Source organism: Macrobrachium rosenbergii, chromosome 12 (genome assembly GCF_040412425.1).
Source record: "Macrobrachium rosenbergii isolate ZJJX-2024 chromosome 12, ASM4041242v1, whole genome shotgun sequence".
Classification (NCBI taxonomy): Eukaryota; Metazoa; Arthropoda; class Malacostraca; order Decapoda; family Palaemonidae; genus Macrobrachium; species Macrobrachium rosenbergii.
Window position 1 is genome coordinate 82,277,793 of NC_089752.1, and position 15,742 is coordinate 82,293,534.

Consider the following 15,742-nt stretch of genomic DNA (forward strand, 5'->3'; position numbering starts at 1 on the left):
CTGACTGATGGAGGAGGCCCTTCTATCCAACTCCACCCTAGACCTTTTGAGACAATGCTGTGGGCCCATGGACTGAGGGTCCAATGGTCCCTGTAGAGGTATAAACTCCCGCCTACCTGGAGAGGCTCATTGGTTTGAGGGCTTATTACCTCTGCCTCCTCTTGAGCCTCTTCCTCTGGACTGAGCTCTGGATCCCACCCTGTGCCGGAATCCGCCTTGACCTCTACCGCCCCTGGACTGGCGGTAGCCATGAAACGAACCCTGAGCTTCAAAGGTGGGGTTGAACACAGGGGACGCTACGTAGGCAGCCGAGCCAGCAGAGTTGTGAGCTGGCTGACTCAGTAAGACATAATGCTGTTGAGGTTGCCCTTTGGAGGTAGAAGGTTGGGCAACTTGAGAGACGGGAACTGCCTGGACAACTGTCTGGGTCTGAGGAGCTTGGTACGAATGGTACCTCCTTGACCTCTTCCTTCCCTTAGGCTGAGGGCCCGAAGGCTCAGAAGACTTCCTCTTAAAAGGAAGTCCCCAATGAATCCGGAGATTCTGGTTGGCCCTGGAAGCCTCACTGATGACATTGTTGACTACGTCATCAGGAAAGAGGTTAGCTCCCCAGATGGAAGACTTAATGAGCTTGTTTGGCTCATGCCGGATGGAGGCATCAGCAAACACATGCTTCCGGCAGTCCCACCTTGCCACCACAAAGTCATACAGATCACTCTGAAACGTTGTCAGAAGTGATTTGGTCAGAATCCAGAATAGAGGTTCGTCCTTATATACAGCCGATGTCAACTCCGCCGAGGTGACGGAGTTGATGGATCTACTGAGACGGCATCTAGCATCGAATTCCGCCTTGATCAAGGAGTCCGGAATCCTGGGCAACTGCTTACTGAATAGATCCGAAGCGCACTCGGGATCCAGCTTGCCTACCGTAAAGGTTTCAGGAGCCCCAACCCAGCAATCCAGATCCCCCGGAAAGAGCAGAGATGTAGGGTCCGTCTCACGAAGCTGAGGCATCGGCTTCTCCTCTATCCCGGCCTGTAGAGTCAACTCGGCAATCTTGGAAGTACAAGGGTGGGAATGTCCTCATGGACAACAAACATCGTATACCGCCCCTTGTGAGGAGTTAACTTCGTGTTGGTACACTCCCAGTCCGATAATATCCTGACCCATGCGGACTGTGCCTGGTCCCTGGGGAAAATCACTGTCTCCTTGGGAACCTTGTCTTCCCTCACCAGAGCTTCTTCCGACAAACGGGCGTATCCCGGGAAAGGAAAAACAAGATCCGCTGGAAAGAACTCGTCGAAAATAATGAATAATAGCACAAAAACACACAAGAGAAAATTAACATGTGTACACGTGAAAAGGTGCTATAAGAGGATGATGGTTCTGGGTAGAAGTAGTAGTAGCGAGCGGAGAAGGACCGCTGTAACGGCACCCCTTAGGTAGAGGGGTTTTGGGAGAGGAGAGATCTATTGGGGTTAAGCATCTGTGGTAGTGGCTTCCACTCGCTCCTAGATGACATACCGACATCCTATGAGGATGATCGATCCAGAGGTAGTAACTCTGGCATTCTATATAGTTGTATGGCTTTTTTCTCAGGTATATCTAGCAATATTTATACCTAGAAATGTGTGCTATATGGGATATTTCACTGTGCGACACAGGTCAATCCCAGAAATGCTTAGATAGCTTGTGATATCTTACCTTATTACGATGGAAGAATGGCCACACAACTAACTTCACAACTTGAAAGAATGGCCACACATCTAACTTAACTAGCCTGATTAGAGAAGCCGACACAATACCCTGAGAGCGTGCCCACAACCTACCTAACCACACGAATACCAAATTCTGTCGGACGCACTCACCCGCTAACCTCCCCAACTTAGGTTGCCAGAAAGAAACAGCTGCCAATAATTCTAAAATCCACCACATGAAGATCAGCTCTCTCTTTTTGTGGGTTTTCCAACAGAGATGGATAGACAATTTTGTACCACTTTTGAGAACTGTAATGGTTTGGTCTTTAGACCTCAAGAACCTTTACACTCCTTTGATGTCTGGGAGGCAGATTGGAGGGCCATTCTGAGAAACATTTGATGTCAGGGAGTTGGAAGGTAAACAGCCTACAGCTTTTGGTAGTTTGGAATGGTCTTACACAAGCAGAACATCTTGTGAGAGACAATATGATCACAGTCTTTTCCAACAATTCATCTTCTAGATTTTTACACAAGATGACAAAGAGACACAGATCAGAGATTTGTTCAGGCTAGCAAAGGAACTACTTTATCCTTTGGACAGAGTCCAGCAACATCATTCTGTTACCTCGTTTTGTCCTAGAAGAAAAACATTGTTATTGAAGACCAATTCAGCAGAAAAGGGCAAGGTCTTCAGTCAGAGAGTTTCTCTTCTTCAGGATTGTTATTGAAGACCAACTCAGCAGAAAAGGGCACAGAGAGTCTCCTCTTCTTCAGGTGTGCCAGAAGTTGTGGAACCTCTGGGGAAACCCAAACACCAGTCTGTTCATGGCTGCCCAAAACACTACACTCCCAGGTTACTGCCCTCCATACCAGGATCCTCAGGTATGGGCAGTTGATGCCTCCCTTCAAATAATCAAATCTAGAACTTAATGCTTTTCCTCTGTTTGCTATTTTGAGGAAATACTCAACAAGTTGTGAGTTTTGCAGAATGCAAGGATGATTTTGATAGCTTATTGGTGGCCCCAAAGGGAATGGTTCCCCTAATTTCCTATCCTGGCAGTTGATGTTCCTCATCTGTTCAGGAAAGATCTTTTCAGACAGTCTTATTTGAGAAAATTCCATCAACCCTCCACATGCTTCATCTGATCACTTGGAGATTGTCAATATCTTTACAAGCTAAGGGCATTTCTAGAATGGCCAAGGAAGCAGTCCTTAAGTCTAGAAGGTCCTCCGCTGTTAAACTTGTGTATCAGTAACAGTGGTCAGTTTATTGATTTTGGTGCTCGTCCAGAGTGATATCCAGTACCCATTCCACTAGATATCTTGATTTAAGCTGTGCCAGTATCTCAGGTATGCAAAGCAGTTTTCTGTCACAGCGATCAAAGGATAGCACTTTACATTGCATTCAGTAGTGCATCATGCTGACTGGAATATTGCTCACGATTTAAAGTTTGAAAAGGTTTTCAGCCGTTTGTGCTGGAAATTTCAATCTTCTTATCATGGTTTATGATGAAATTTAGATGTAGTCCTTCAGATTTTAACATAACCTCAGTTTGAGCCTTTTGAGAAAGCTTAAGAATTTGAAGATACCTTTCTTTTAGCTCTTGCTGTGGCAGAGTATTGTGACCTTCGAGTCTTTTCTTGTATGTGGGTTTTGTTCTAGTGGACACCCCTCCCTTATCTTTCATTGCTCTGAGAAAAGATATAGAAGCAAAAGCCCTCCCAGATTTGTGACAGTGCCTAATTTAACTGCTTTGGCAGGCAGTGAAAAAGTGGCTGTCTTATGTGCAGTTAGAAATCTTTATGGGTTTACAGTATATTTAGTAAGCTTCAAGCCCTTTCTTGTATGTGGGCTTTGTTCTAGTGGCAACATCTCTCTCTTCTTTCATTGCTTAGAGATAAGATATAGAGGTGAAAGCCCTTCCCAGATTTGTGACAGTGCCTAATTTAACTGCTTTGGTAGGCAATGAAGAAGTGGCTGTCTTATGTCCAGTTAGAACTCTTTATATGTTTATATTTAGTAAGCTTCAAGCCCTTTCTTGTATGTGGGCTTTGTTCTAGTGGCAAAATCTCTTTTCTTTCATTGCTTAGAGAAAAGATATAGAAGTGAAAGCTCTTCCCAGATTTGTGACAGTGCCTACATTAACTGCTTTGGTAGGCAATGAAGAAGTGGCTGTCCTATGTCCAGTTAGAATTTCTACTCTTAAGGGTTTATCTGGGGTGTTAGAAGGCCAAACACTTTTGCCATTTTTGGAAGTAATCCTCATAGCTTCTGTACCGTAGGTATGTTTTTATTTCCTTTAAAACCTTTTGCTAGGGAAGGTTGTTGTGCAGCTCAGGGGGATGTAACTATTTTTGCCTCATTATTTGCAAAATGTTCAAATTTAGTACAAGGTGTGAAACCCTTAGGGTAGTAACTTTGCTTTCTATCTTATCGTTAGCTGTTAGGAAATCCCACTATTGAATTTTGGGAGCATGAAGGTACACTTTGGTGTATAGGAGCACACCTTCATATATGAAGGTGGTTGTTTCTTTAGTTTTCACTGTCGGTTATGGGCTTTCGGCTCAGCACAGCCACTAGTTCTCTGCAAGATAGAGTCCTTTTATCCGTGTAAGGATCCTCTGACAAGTCTCGCTACAAGGGCCTTACATCCTGTTGTGATTCCAACATCTGGCTACAGCACTTGCCAGTAAGGATCACACAAGAGGCAGGAATGTAGAGAAGCTTCTCCCCCCCATTAAAAAGCTTTTAGTTCGCTTGGCTGAACATTGTTTCTCCAGCTGCACTAACCCATCATCCTCATTCAGCGTGGTAGTCTGCTAACTTTAACAGTAGGTAAGATCCATTCCAAATGATAAAGATTTTTTTATAAAATTAATTATTTGGATACTTACCTGCTGTTAAAATGGACACCAACCCAACCTCCCCATATCTTAGTGGGGTTAGCCAAGCATTATTTTTTATTTATTTATTTTTTTTTTTTGAATGCCAATCGCACGTAATGGTGTGAAGATATAAGCCAACTTTAACAGTAGGTAAGTATCCAAATAATTTTATAATAAAAATGTTTATTTTCCAGGATTTTAGGGCCTTTTAGTACACAAATTATACTGATTTGAGGACTGATTTTAATTTCATGCCATTATTTATTCTGTTCTGACTTTATTTGTAGAAAGAAAGCTTGTAATATTTGTCAGAATATCTAGACATTTATATACTGGAAATAATTAATGTATTTTACTGTGATATGGTTCATGGTTATAACCAATGTGTGTTGTTAATTTTCCAGGTTGATCGAATATTTGAACGACATTACCACTTTATCAAGAAAACTTGCCCTGTTATGATACCTTATAAATCTAGTTTGAACCATGACGAACACAAAGCATACCTAAGGGCCTTTGTAAAGTTCAAAATTCGCTCGCCAGTGACTGCTGCTGAGGCAGTTGAATATGAAAATTACTTGGTAAGTTTTCTTCTCATTAAGAGTTTTATAATTAGTTGGTCCTAAATGATTGTTTTGCAAATCTTATGTTTTGCAGGGCTAACATTGAGTTAGTTCTCCATACTGAAATGTTGTCTATTTAAAAGCCCTAATTACTATCACGTGGATAGGAAACAGAGATAATGAGTGTTGAAAATAGGATAGTGATGTAATAAAAACCCAAAGACTATAAGAAATTTGATAGTAAGAAAACAAATGCCATGGAAAACTGAATCAATAGGTTATTGTGGATGATGAGGAAATAGACCATATGAGGAAGTTGGAGATATTAGAGGAATAATTTCTATTAACAGCAAATATGACAAATGAGATCTAGAGTATCAGTGGCAAAAGAATCTTGAATCTTCAAAACCCAGCTGAAAATTATCTGTGTTTGAAAATGAAACAATGTCATTTTCTGCAAAATACCAACAGTCTAAATTCAGACTGGTACAACAGGCAAATTCGTTTATATTTATAAGTCCCAGGTAGGTCCTCCCATCCCATGCTTGAAGGAGCACTTGCCTGTTGTGCTTCATCTCTCTCATTGCTTTAAATGTTGTTAGAAACACCCATTCTTGGGATTTGGAAACTTGCAAAGCTTTTTTAAAGCATTATTTACTTTTATTAAACATTGCCTTTCACCTACATGGTGTAACTTTATTTTCCAAGTTTCATTTTTCAAAGGTCTTTCAGAAAACCTTATCTAGTGTTGCTGCAGAATTATATAATGTTTGTAAGACTTTACTTATCCAGTAAGATGAAAATCTTAATACCATACGCTTTAGATTATTTGACATCTTCCCCAAGCAGCATTTCAACGGGTAGCTTTCCATTAGTACCTGTAGTGAAAGCTTTCTAAGAACAGGTGTGTGTTATAGAAAGTCGTAAGCATCCACATTCCATTGAAGTGCCACATTGTCACACTTCCCTGCACCAGAAGTCATTTATCTTTTACTGTAAAACTGTAGAGTGGTTGTATGTCATTGATGCAATACACAAAGTTTTTTGTAAGTAACTTACCCAGTAATTACTAAGCTATTAGTTTCTTTTAACCAGCAGTTTAAAATTTTGAAATTGTTTGTCAGGCTAGTTTGTTTTGGTTATGGTGATGTGTCCCGCCCACTTTCGGGTGGAAGAAGAGGTACAACATAGCAAAGAGCTTCAATTTGTTTCTGCCAGCTGTGATTGAAGGACTGTGGTTGGCAGCAGTTTGAATTTTAACATTTATACTTTGCTGGTTTGTTCTATCTACGATTGGTGAAGTATTTATTTTCATAGCCTTTCGGCACAATTTAGATAGTGTTAGGTGAGTTTTGATCGTTGGTTGATGACTCTTTGCCTGTTTTTTGGACTTGTCTCTGTAATTTTCCAGGATGTCTGACACTAGTAGTTCTAGTATTAGGTATTGTAGCAAAGGCTGCAATACTAGACTTACTAAAGAATCCTACGATTCTCACACTGTTTATGTTCAATGTAGGGGACAAACTTGTTCAGTGGATTTACGATGTGAGAAATGTAGTGAGTGGGATTTAAAGAAGTGGAAGACTGTACGTTCACATCTTAAGAAACTAGCTAGAGATAGGAAGAGGAAAGCTATTGCTAGGGAATCTAGTAAAGCTTTAGCTAGTCAGGATTCATCCACTAAGTTGGATGCAATTGCACCTGTAATTTCTTCCGATCCCATTCCATCTCCTCCACCTGTGCAATCCTCTCGTTTACCTGGCTCTTACGTTTCCGATCCCAACACCATCGTCATTCTGGAGTCGATAAGCGACACTTGCTTTGAATTAATTGTGCAATGGATCGCTAAATTAGCGTCATCTGTGAAAGTGTTAATGAATAAAAGTGAGTCAGAGCGCCCCGTGGCGCCCAGTGCAAGTGCTGTGGTAGTGGAGGAGGTGGCTGTTCAGTCTGCCGATTCTCCTAGGCCAAGGTCCCTGACATACTTCCCAGCACCAGGGAGGAGTCAAACTGGTAGCCTAAGGGAAGTCGGTGGTGTCTGCCCCTGAGCAGTAGCCCCCTCGGTTCAGTCTGTTAATGAATCCCAGACTGCAACCAAAGGCCATTGGAAAGGCCTTCAAGTGAGTGCTCAATGTATGACCTCCAGCTCAGAGGATTTTAGTCCCAGGCGCTCATGGCGCTATGTGGACAAGTCACACCCACTGAAAAGGCGTGCAGTGGACTTCAAGATTTCTTCTCCTATTCCCTGTAACAAGGGCAAGGATTCAGCACACCCCTCTTGCAATCACTGGGATAGCCCGAAGCAATTCTCGTCTGTTACATCAGACGATGATCGTAAATTGGCACCGAAGCGCCTTCGTTCTTCGTTGCATAAGGGAACCCCTTTATCAGGAGTTGCACGCCCAGCACCTTCACCTCTACAATCAGTGCCCAAGCGGCCAGCAACTAGCATTGAAGCGCCCAAGCTCCCGATTACAGATGAGCGCCCACTGGCTCCTGGTCGCCATCAAGTTTCGTCATTGGCTCCCATCTGTACAGTGCTCCCTGAGCACCCATTGGCACCCGCTCCTCTATCGCATCATTGTAGTGTCATCTGGGACATTGTTCCTCCTTCGGTTGACCCGATTCAGAGCAAACTAGATAATATTCTAAGTTTGCTTCAGAAAAGCCCTTCCTACAGCTCAGATGACGGTGAACTTATCGCTTTCTCCTGTATCTTCTGAAGAAGAGGTCGTTCCAGATCAAGATATTCTTTCATCAGCGTACTCTGCATTGTTGAGGTTCCTGCTAGTGACCTTCCCAAGCTTCTTTTCGCCAGCTACTCCCTCCTCTCCTGCTTCGACTTTCTCTATGGAAGCTCCCTCAGCTGGTTCTTCGAGGTTACCTAAATTGGTTCTCTCCTCTCCAGCGAAGAAGGCACTGAACGAAGGAGAAGGGTGGTTCTCAAAGAAGAGGGTGCAATGTAAAGCAGTTTTTTGTTTCCCACCTTCCAAGTTGTCTAGGTCGAGTTATAGGTTTTATGCAACGGGAGAAGCTCCTTCCCTGGGAGTCTCTGCCTCCTCTCAGGGAGACTTCTCCGACCTTATCAGCTCGTCTAGGAGATCAACTTTTTCCTCAGCCAAAATTATGTTTTCGGCTTCTCAAGAACATTTTTAAGGTTTTCGAAGTGATGAGCTTCCTAGACTGGGTGGTGGGCGCGCTAGTGCGCAAGATTAGAGACTGCTCCTTTTCACCTCAAGACACTTCTACGGACCTCTTAGAAGTACTTTCCTGTATTGACAGGGGCGTTTGCAACAGCACACAGGAGTTAGCTGGTCTTTACGCCATGGATGTACTTAATAAAAGAGAGCTTTGGTGTTCTTTTACTTCAAAAGGCGTCACTCTGTCTCAGAGATCGGTCCTCCTCTTCTCCCCCTTGGACAAGACACATCTTTTTCCTCAGGCTACAGTACTAGACATGGCCTCTGACCTGCAGAAAAAGAACTCTCCCAGTCTGCGAGATGCCCCAAGGATTCTTCGGCTCTTCCTCCCAGATTTTCGTCTCCACTGCAGCTTACAGTAAACCCCCTGTATTTGCGTTCTCATGATTCGTGGACTCCCGCATTTGCGGGTTTCTCTGTGGAACATATCTAGCCATTGTTCGCGCAAAATTCGCCCATTCGCTGTATTTTTCACTGAGAAATATTCACTAATTACTGTATTTTCATATAATTTTCATGAATAAATGCACTTTTTGTGATAAAACTATTAAAATACTCAGGTATAAGCATTTTTACAGTGTTTTTCTTGTGTTTAAACTATCAAAATGAGCAGTTCTAAGTGTTTTTAGAGGGGTTTTAAGTATTCGCAGATTTTAGCTATTCACGGAGGGGTGTGTGTGGTACGCATCCCCCGTGAATACGGGGCGTTCACTGTATTCCCTTTCGGAGCTCCTGACCTAGAACATATACTAGAACAAGAGCATATACCTGTTTCCCACAGCGTTCCATCAAGAAGCCTTCTTCCAAGTCTTCCACCAAGAAATGAAGATATAGTCTTCCGTACTCAGGTAGGAGCGCTGCCTCTCCGCTTTTGGGAATGGTGGGAACAAAAGGGAGTGGAATCCTGGATAGTGTCTGTCCTGAAGGAGGGCTACACTATCCCCTTTTTGAACAAACCTCCTCTAGTCTGCAAGCCTGTCAAATTGATGGCTTACTCTCCAGGCTCAGAGAGATTTGCTGCTCTCTTGGTAGAGGTTGAGTCTCTTATTCAGAAAGAGGCTATAGAGGTAGTAGAGAACATTCATTCTCTGGGATTCTACAACCATCTCTTTGTAGTACCTAAGCCATCGGGGCACTGGAGACCCGTTTTGGACGTAAGTGCACTAAATGTCTTTGTCAAAAAGACAACATTCAAGGTGGAAACAAACCAATCTGTCCTTGCATCCATTCTCCCTCCACAGACGTGCAGGACACGTACTTTCATATTCCAGTGCATCTGACTTCGAGAAAGTACCTAAAATTTGTGTTTCAGGGCAAGGTGTTCCAATTTCAGGCTCTGTGCTTGGGTCTCTCGACGGCTCTTCAAGTGTTAATCAGGGTATTGGCTCCCCTAACGAAGTGGCTTCATTTGATGGGAATAAAGATCTCTCTATACCTCGACAACTGGTTACTACGTTCCCGCTTGAGAGCTCAATGTACAGAAGACATTCACATAACTCTTCTCTTGGCCCAAGAATTGGGTCTCCTCATCAATCGGGACAAGTCTCTCCTGACTCCTCGTCAGGAGATTCCTTATTTAGGAGTGATGAGCGAAGAGAATAAACAAGTGTCTTCAGACAGTGAAAGAATTTCTGGAATAAAATTCTTGCATGGCCAATCAATGGATGAGTCTTCTAGGTACCCTCTCGTCCATGGAAGAATTCGTCACTCTGGGAAGACTACACCTGAGATCTCTGAAAATTCTTCCTCAGAGCCAGCTGGAACAGGAAAAAGTTCCCGAACTCATTTGAGTTCCTGATAACAGTACAAATCGAAAAGGATCTTCGTTGGCGGAGTTCCAGGAAGAGGCTATCAGAAGGGAAATCTCTTCTACCTCTGAACCCCAGCCTAGAGTTCTTTTCAGATGCTTCGAACCTAGGTTGGGGAGCTCTTTTGGGGTTAAAAGAAGTGTCAGGTACCTGGTCTCAAGAACAGCAAAACTGGCACATCTATGTAAAGGAGTTACAGGCAATATTTCTGGGGCTACAGTGCTTCGCTTCAGAAATTTGCGGGAAGACAGTAGCAGTGCATTCAGACAGCACGACGGCACTGGTGTACATCAAGAAATGAGGAACCCACTCTTTCTCCCTGTACGAAGCAGCAAGGGGTCTTCTTTGGTTGCACCAGAACAACACACAAGTGACACGGTTTATCAAGGGGAGACTCAATGTTCTGGCGGACGAATTGAGCTGTCAGAAACAGATCCTTCCCATGGAATGGACATTAGACCCGTTGGTTTTTCTGGATCTGTGGAAGCTTTAGGGGAAACCCAAGATAGATATGTTTGCGTCCTCCAGGAATCACCAACTTCCTCTCTTCTGCTCACCAGTACCGGATCCCTTAGCATGGGCAACCAGTGCAATGTTGCCGGACTGGTCGGGCAAAGATCTGTATGCCTTTCCCCCATTCAGTTTAGTGAGACAAGTCATCAACAAATTCTGGTCTCATCAAAACCTGCCCATGATTTTGATAGCCCCCTTCAGGCCAGCAAAAGAAGTGGTTCCCGGATCCGCTGGTGCTGCTTGCGCACTTCCTGAGACTGCTGCCACAGAAGCAGCAACAACTCAGGCAACCTCACTGCTGACAGCTCCACTAAAACCTGTTAAGCAACTGCTCCGAAAGAAGGGCTTTTCAAGAGCAGCTGCAGACGCAATAGCGAAGTGCAGAAGACAGTCATCAGATAATGTCTACCAGGCTGAGTGGTCCATCTTCAGGTCTTGGTGCAGACGAAATAACGTGTCCTCTTCTAATACCTCTGTAACAGACATAGCGGACTTTCTTCTGTTCCGACACTCCACTAAAGGACTTTCCAGCTCTACCATTAAAGGTTACAGAGCTATGCTTAGCTCAGTTTTCTGCCATAAAGGCATGGACTTATTGTCTAACCAGGATTTGTCCAACCTTATTAAGTCCTTTGATACCGCAAAGCTTAAGGAAAAACCTTTGCTGTCCTGGAATCTAGATGTGGTACTTAAGTGGCTGACCAGTTCATGTTTTGAGCCCATGCAGTCTATCTCTTTAAGGGATCTTACCAGAAAAACTCTTTTTCTGGTCATCTTGGCCACTGCCAAAAAGATCCAGCAAAATCCATGCTTTGGACAAAAATATCGGGTTTTCTCAGGGGAATGCAGTTTGCTCCTTTTCCCTAGATTTTTTAGCCAAGAATGAATTGCCATTGAATGCATGGCTTCATTCTTTTACGGTCAAGAGCTTGTCCAAGATAGTAGGCCCACCTGAAGAAGAAAGAGCTCCCTGTCTAGTAAGGGCCCTTAAGTTTTATCTTCACAGAACGAAGACTATTCCTGGTACATCAAGGAACCTTTGGTGTTCTCTGAAATATCCCTCTCGACCTTTGTCTAAGAATGCCCTGGCATTCTTTCTCAGGGACTTGATTTCAGGAGCACATTCCATGGTGAGCGAAGACACTCTCTCCTCATGCAAGGTAAAAACCCATGAGATAAGAGCTGTCTCTACGTCTTTGGCGTTTAAGCCCAATTTATCCCTCATGTTTTAGAAGTGCAAGTCAGTGTTTGAGTCTCATTACTTAAGGGATATGGAAACTACTTATGATCAATGCAGTTCCTTGGGTCTGTTTTACATAGCTGGCGTGGTGTTTTGGGAGGAGACATAGAAAGCAATGTTCTTTCTTTAATCTCTTCGCCTTGCTTAGGGTGTTGAGTTTTTTGGGGAGCCTGAGAGTACTATATACTTGGAGTACCTCCCAGTCTTTTGGTTTTAATGGATGGGTATTGGTGTTTTTAATTTTTTTTTTTTTGTGGTGGTTATGATGACTATATTTGCCTGGTTATTTTGTGTGGTACTGTGCCCTGGGCAGGGGCATCTTGTTTTCTTTGTTAGCCCTCGGAAATTAGTCCATCGCTACAAAGCACCCACTGTAGTAGTAGGCCCTCAATGCTTTACTGCCTCGCCTCTATTGGGTAAGATGAGTTCCAACCAGAGGCAGTATCTACCTGTAGCAGCTCTCTTATCAGGTAAGGTTCAACAACATTGATTCATTGTTAGCAAATTCCTATTCTCAAACTCCGTTCAATGTTGGAATCAGCTATGTAATTACTGGGTAAGTTACTTATATAATGACATTTTTATATTACAATAAAGTTTTATATATAATTACCCAGTAATTGGATGATCAGAGCCCGCCCACCTCCCCTCACTGGGACATAAGGGCATAAACAAATTGAAGCTCTTTGCTATGTTCTACCTCTTCTTCCACCCAAAAGTGGGCATGGCACGTCACCATAACCAGAGCAAACTAGTGTGACCTGCAATTTCAAACTTTTAAGCTGCCAGTTAAAAGAAACTAATAGCTATATAATTACTGGGTAAGTTACTTACAAAAAACTTTGTGTATTGCATCAATGACATACAACCATTCTACAGTTTTACAGTAAAAGATAAATGACTTCTGGTGCAGGGAAGTGTGACAGTGTGGCACTTCAATGGAATGTGGATGCTTACGACTTTCTATAACACACACCTGTTCTTAGAAAGCTTTCACTGTAGGTACTGATGGAAAGCTACCTGTTGAAATGCTGCTTGGGGAAGATATCAAATAATCTAAAGCGTATGGTATTAAGATTTAGATTTTCATCTTACTGGATAAGTAAAGTCTTACAAACATTATATGATTCTCCAGCAACACCAGACAAGGTTTTCTGAAAGACATTTGAAAAATAAAACTTGGAAAATAAAGTTACACCACGTAGGTGAAAGGCAATGGTTAATAAAAGTAAATAATGCTTTAAAAAAGCTTTGCAAGTTTCCAGATTCCAAGAATGGGTGTTTCTAACAACATTTAAAGCAATGAGAGAGATGAAGCACAACAGGCAAGTGCTCCTTCAAGCATGGGATGGGAGGACCTACCTGGGACTTACAGATATAAATTTGCCTGCCTATTTTGATAGTTCAAACACAAAAAAACTCTAAAAATGCTTATACAGGTATTATCCTACTTATGACAGGGTTAGGTTCTAAAAAACCCATTGTTTCTTGGAAAAAACATATCTCGAATATAGCCTAGCCTACACTAGGGTATTCAGTACCATGTATACACATATGGTAGCCTAGCCTACACTATAAAGTATACTCTACATATATGGTATATTAATTATTAATATCAGCAAATTTGGAGGTTCATGCAGAGTTACTTATGATAATTCAATACAAAGAGAAATTGAATAACAAACAAGAATTAGCTTAGCCTACACTATGGTATATCGTATGCATATATGGTAACCTAGCCTACATTATACTGCACTCTGTATTGACATAATGTTGTATTATACAAACATCAACATAACGAATATGCATCTTTTCCATGGATCTTGTAAAATGTTATCTTGTAAAATGTTATGTTTTAATTCGCTGTATCCAATAATATTGTATACAGGCAGTCCCCGGTTTTACGGGGCTTGTCTAGTGACAACAATAACTGGATTTTTGGCACCTTTATGCCCCAATCTCCGGTTATTGGCGCAGATCTCCACTTATCAGTGGCGCCGATCCCTGGTTACCAGCGCTATTATGGCCAATTTTCAGTTATCGGCAAATTTGGTTATTGTCACGCTGTCAAGAACGGAACCCCCACCGATAACCAGGGACTGCCTGTGTATATTCTTATATTGCTTTTGTATTATAAATTGCTATCATAGCGATCAGTGTTTTGGTTTAGAGATTTATTACACGGTAAGTTTATTTTCCCATATTTGACTCAGTTAAGAATGATTTTCCTGCTTCTAGTTAGCATAAATGAATCTCTAGATACTTTATTTATATGGGGCAAGTTCATTTTTCGTTATATGAAGTGTTTTTAAGTCGAAATATAACTGGAATACATCTCATTGTGAAATTAATTCAGCTATATTTGATAGCGTAGTCGCTTGTTTCGTCCTCAAGGAGTTACCACCCATGGTGTGCCAGCACTCCATGGTGACTAGACTGGTATCAAAGAAATATTTTTCTAGCCTGGTCTTGTATTCGGGTATTGTGTTGTAATGAAAACACTATGACATGTGATAGAGTATAATGGACTCAAAACTAAGAGGGCATTTTCCCTTATCTTCATCGATGCTGAACCCAGTTTTTCCTACGTCAAAAATACAAGAAGTGACTATTGCACATGCGTGCCTGCCATCTTGTTTACGACCAGGGCAGGCAAAAGACCAGCTCCATTACCCTCTGCTAGCACAAGTTACACGCAGGACACTTTAATGCTCCTTATTGTATTCAAGTGAGCATAAACCAGCAAGAATTATGGAAACACCCAAACGTGGAAGTTAAGTACTTATTTTTAAGCTCAAGTTAAAAATTGTTAGTTGTAACTGTGGAACAAATGTTTTTTGTGTACAGAATCCCAGAAACCGGACTTTGTTTTCAGAGCACATGGTCAGTGCTCTCTCATGATCTCTGTTATTTGCAGAAGCCCCAAAAATTGAGTTTTTGATCATTCAGTTTAAAATGTGTAACTAAAGAAATGTTCCACAATTTATTATTAAATTAGATAATCCTTTCAGAGAACAATGTCCACAATAGCCTAGGCAGTAGCCTACATGAGACAGTATCCTAACAAATTTAGTGTGAATAATGTAAATATAGTAGATGTTGTCCGTAGCCTATATCCTAGGATACGTATCCTAAAGGTGATTCAAATAACCTGGATTAGGTAGTAACCCAATTTAAGGTAAGAACCTTTTGAGACATGTTCTTTTATGGACCTAGGCAACAGTCTAGTTTACACCAAGGATCCTAGAATTCGATAAACAGAAAACTAAAATTTTCCCTCTATACAGCCTCTATACTTGCGTATGATCTAAAAGAATCTAGGACTAGGCAGTAGCTATATTAGTTTAAGTGTTAAATTTTTACAAAGCATCCCATTATTGGGCAATCACTTTCTTAGACGGTAATCTGGAACTAGATGAAAATAGTAACCTGTGCCAGATGAGATGGTAGCCTAGCCTTAAGGCCACATACTAAGGCAATTGTGTTTTATGTAACCATACCCTTGTGAAATAATTAGTCCAGATTAGGCAGTATCTTAGATTAGAGTAAGTGATAACCTGGTTATAAGAGTGTACATTATTGGGTTACTATTATATAATAGGGTAATAACACAAAGTTCCAGGAAAATTGTTGAATGATGTATTTACACAGGAATGAAACAACCCAAACTTGCAAACAATTATCTGTGATGTAGTGATTGATTGTCATCCTCTTACAAACAGAAAAGGCAGAACCCATGTAAAAATTTTTGAGATGAATAACATCAAGTTCTGACCAAGCTTGATTGAAACCAGGAAAATGAAATTATTGAAGCTTTGCAACAAGTTTATGGAGA

General features: G+C 41.8%; 1 protein-coding gene across 2 annotated transcripts in view; it reads left to right on the plus strand.

Annotated features, from left to right (window-relative positions):
* The window catches only part of LOC136843740 (uncharacterized), a 474,729-nt gene that overhangs the window by 100,914 nt on the left and 358,073 nt on the right, over nucleotides 1-15,742 (plus strand). For both annotated transcript variants that reach the window (XM_067112392.1, XM_067112393.1), the window contains exon 4: nucleotides 4,988-5,164. In XM_067112392.1, the coding sequence (XP_066968493.1) occupies nucleotides 4,988-5,164 (177 nt within the window). The remainder of the gene's footprint in view (nucleotides 1-4,987; nucleotides 5,165-15,742) is intronic.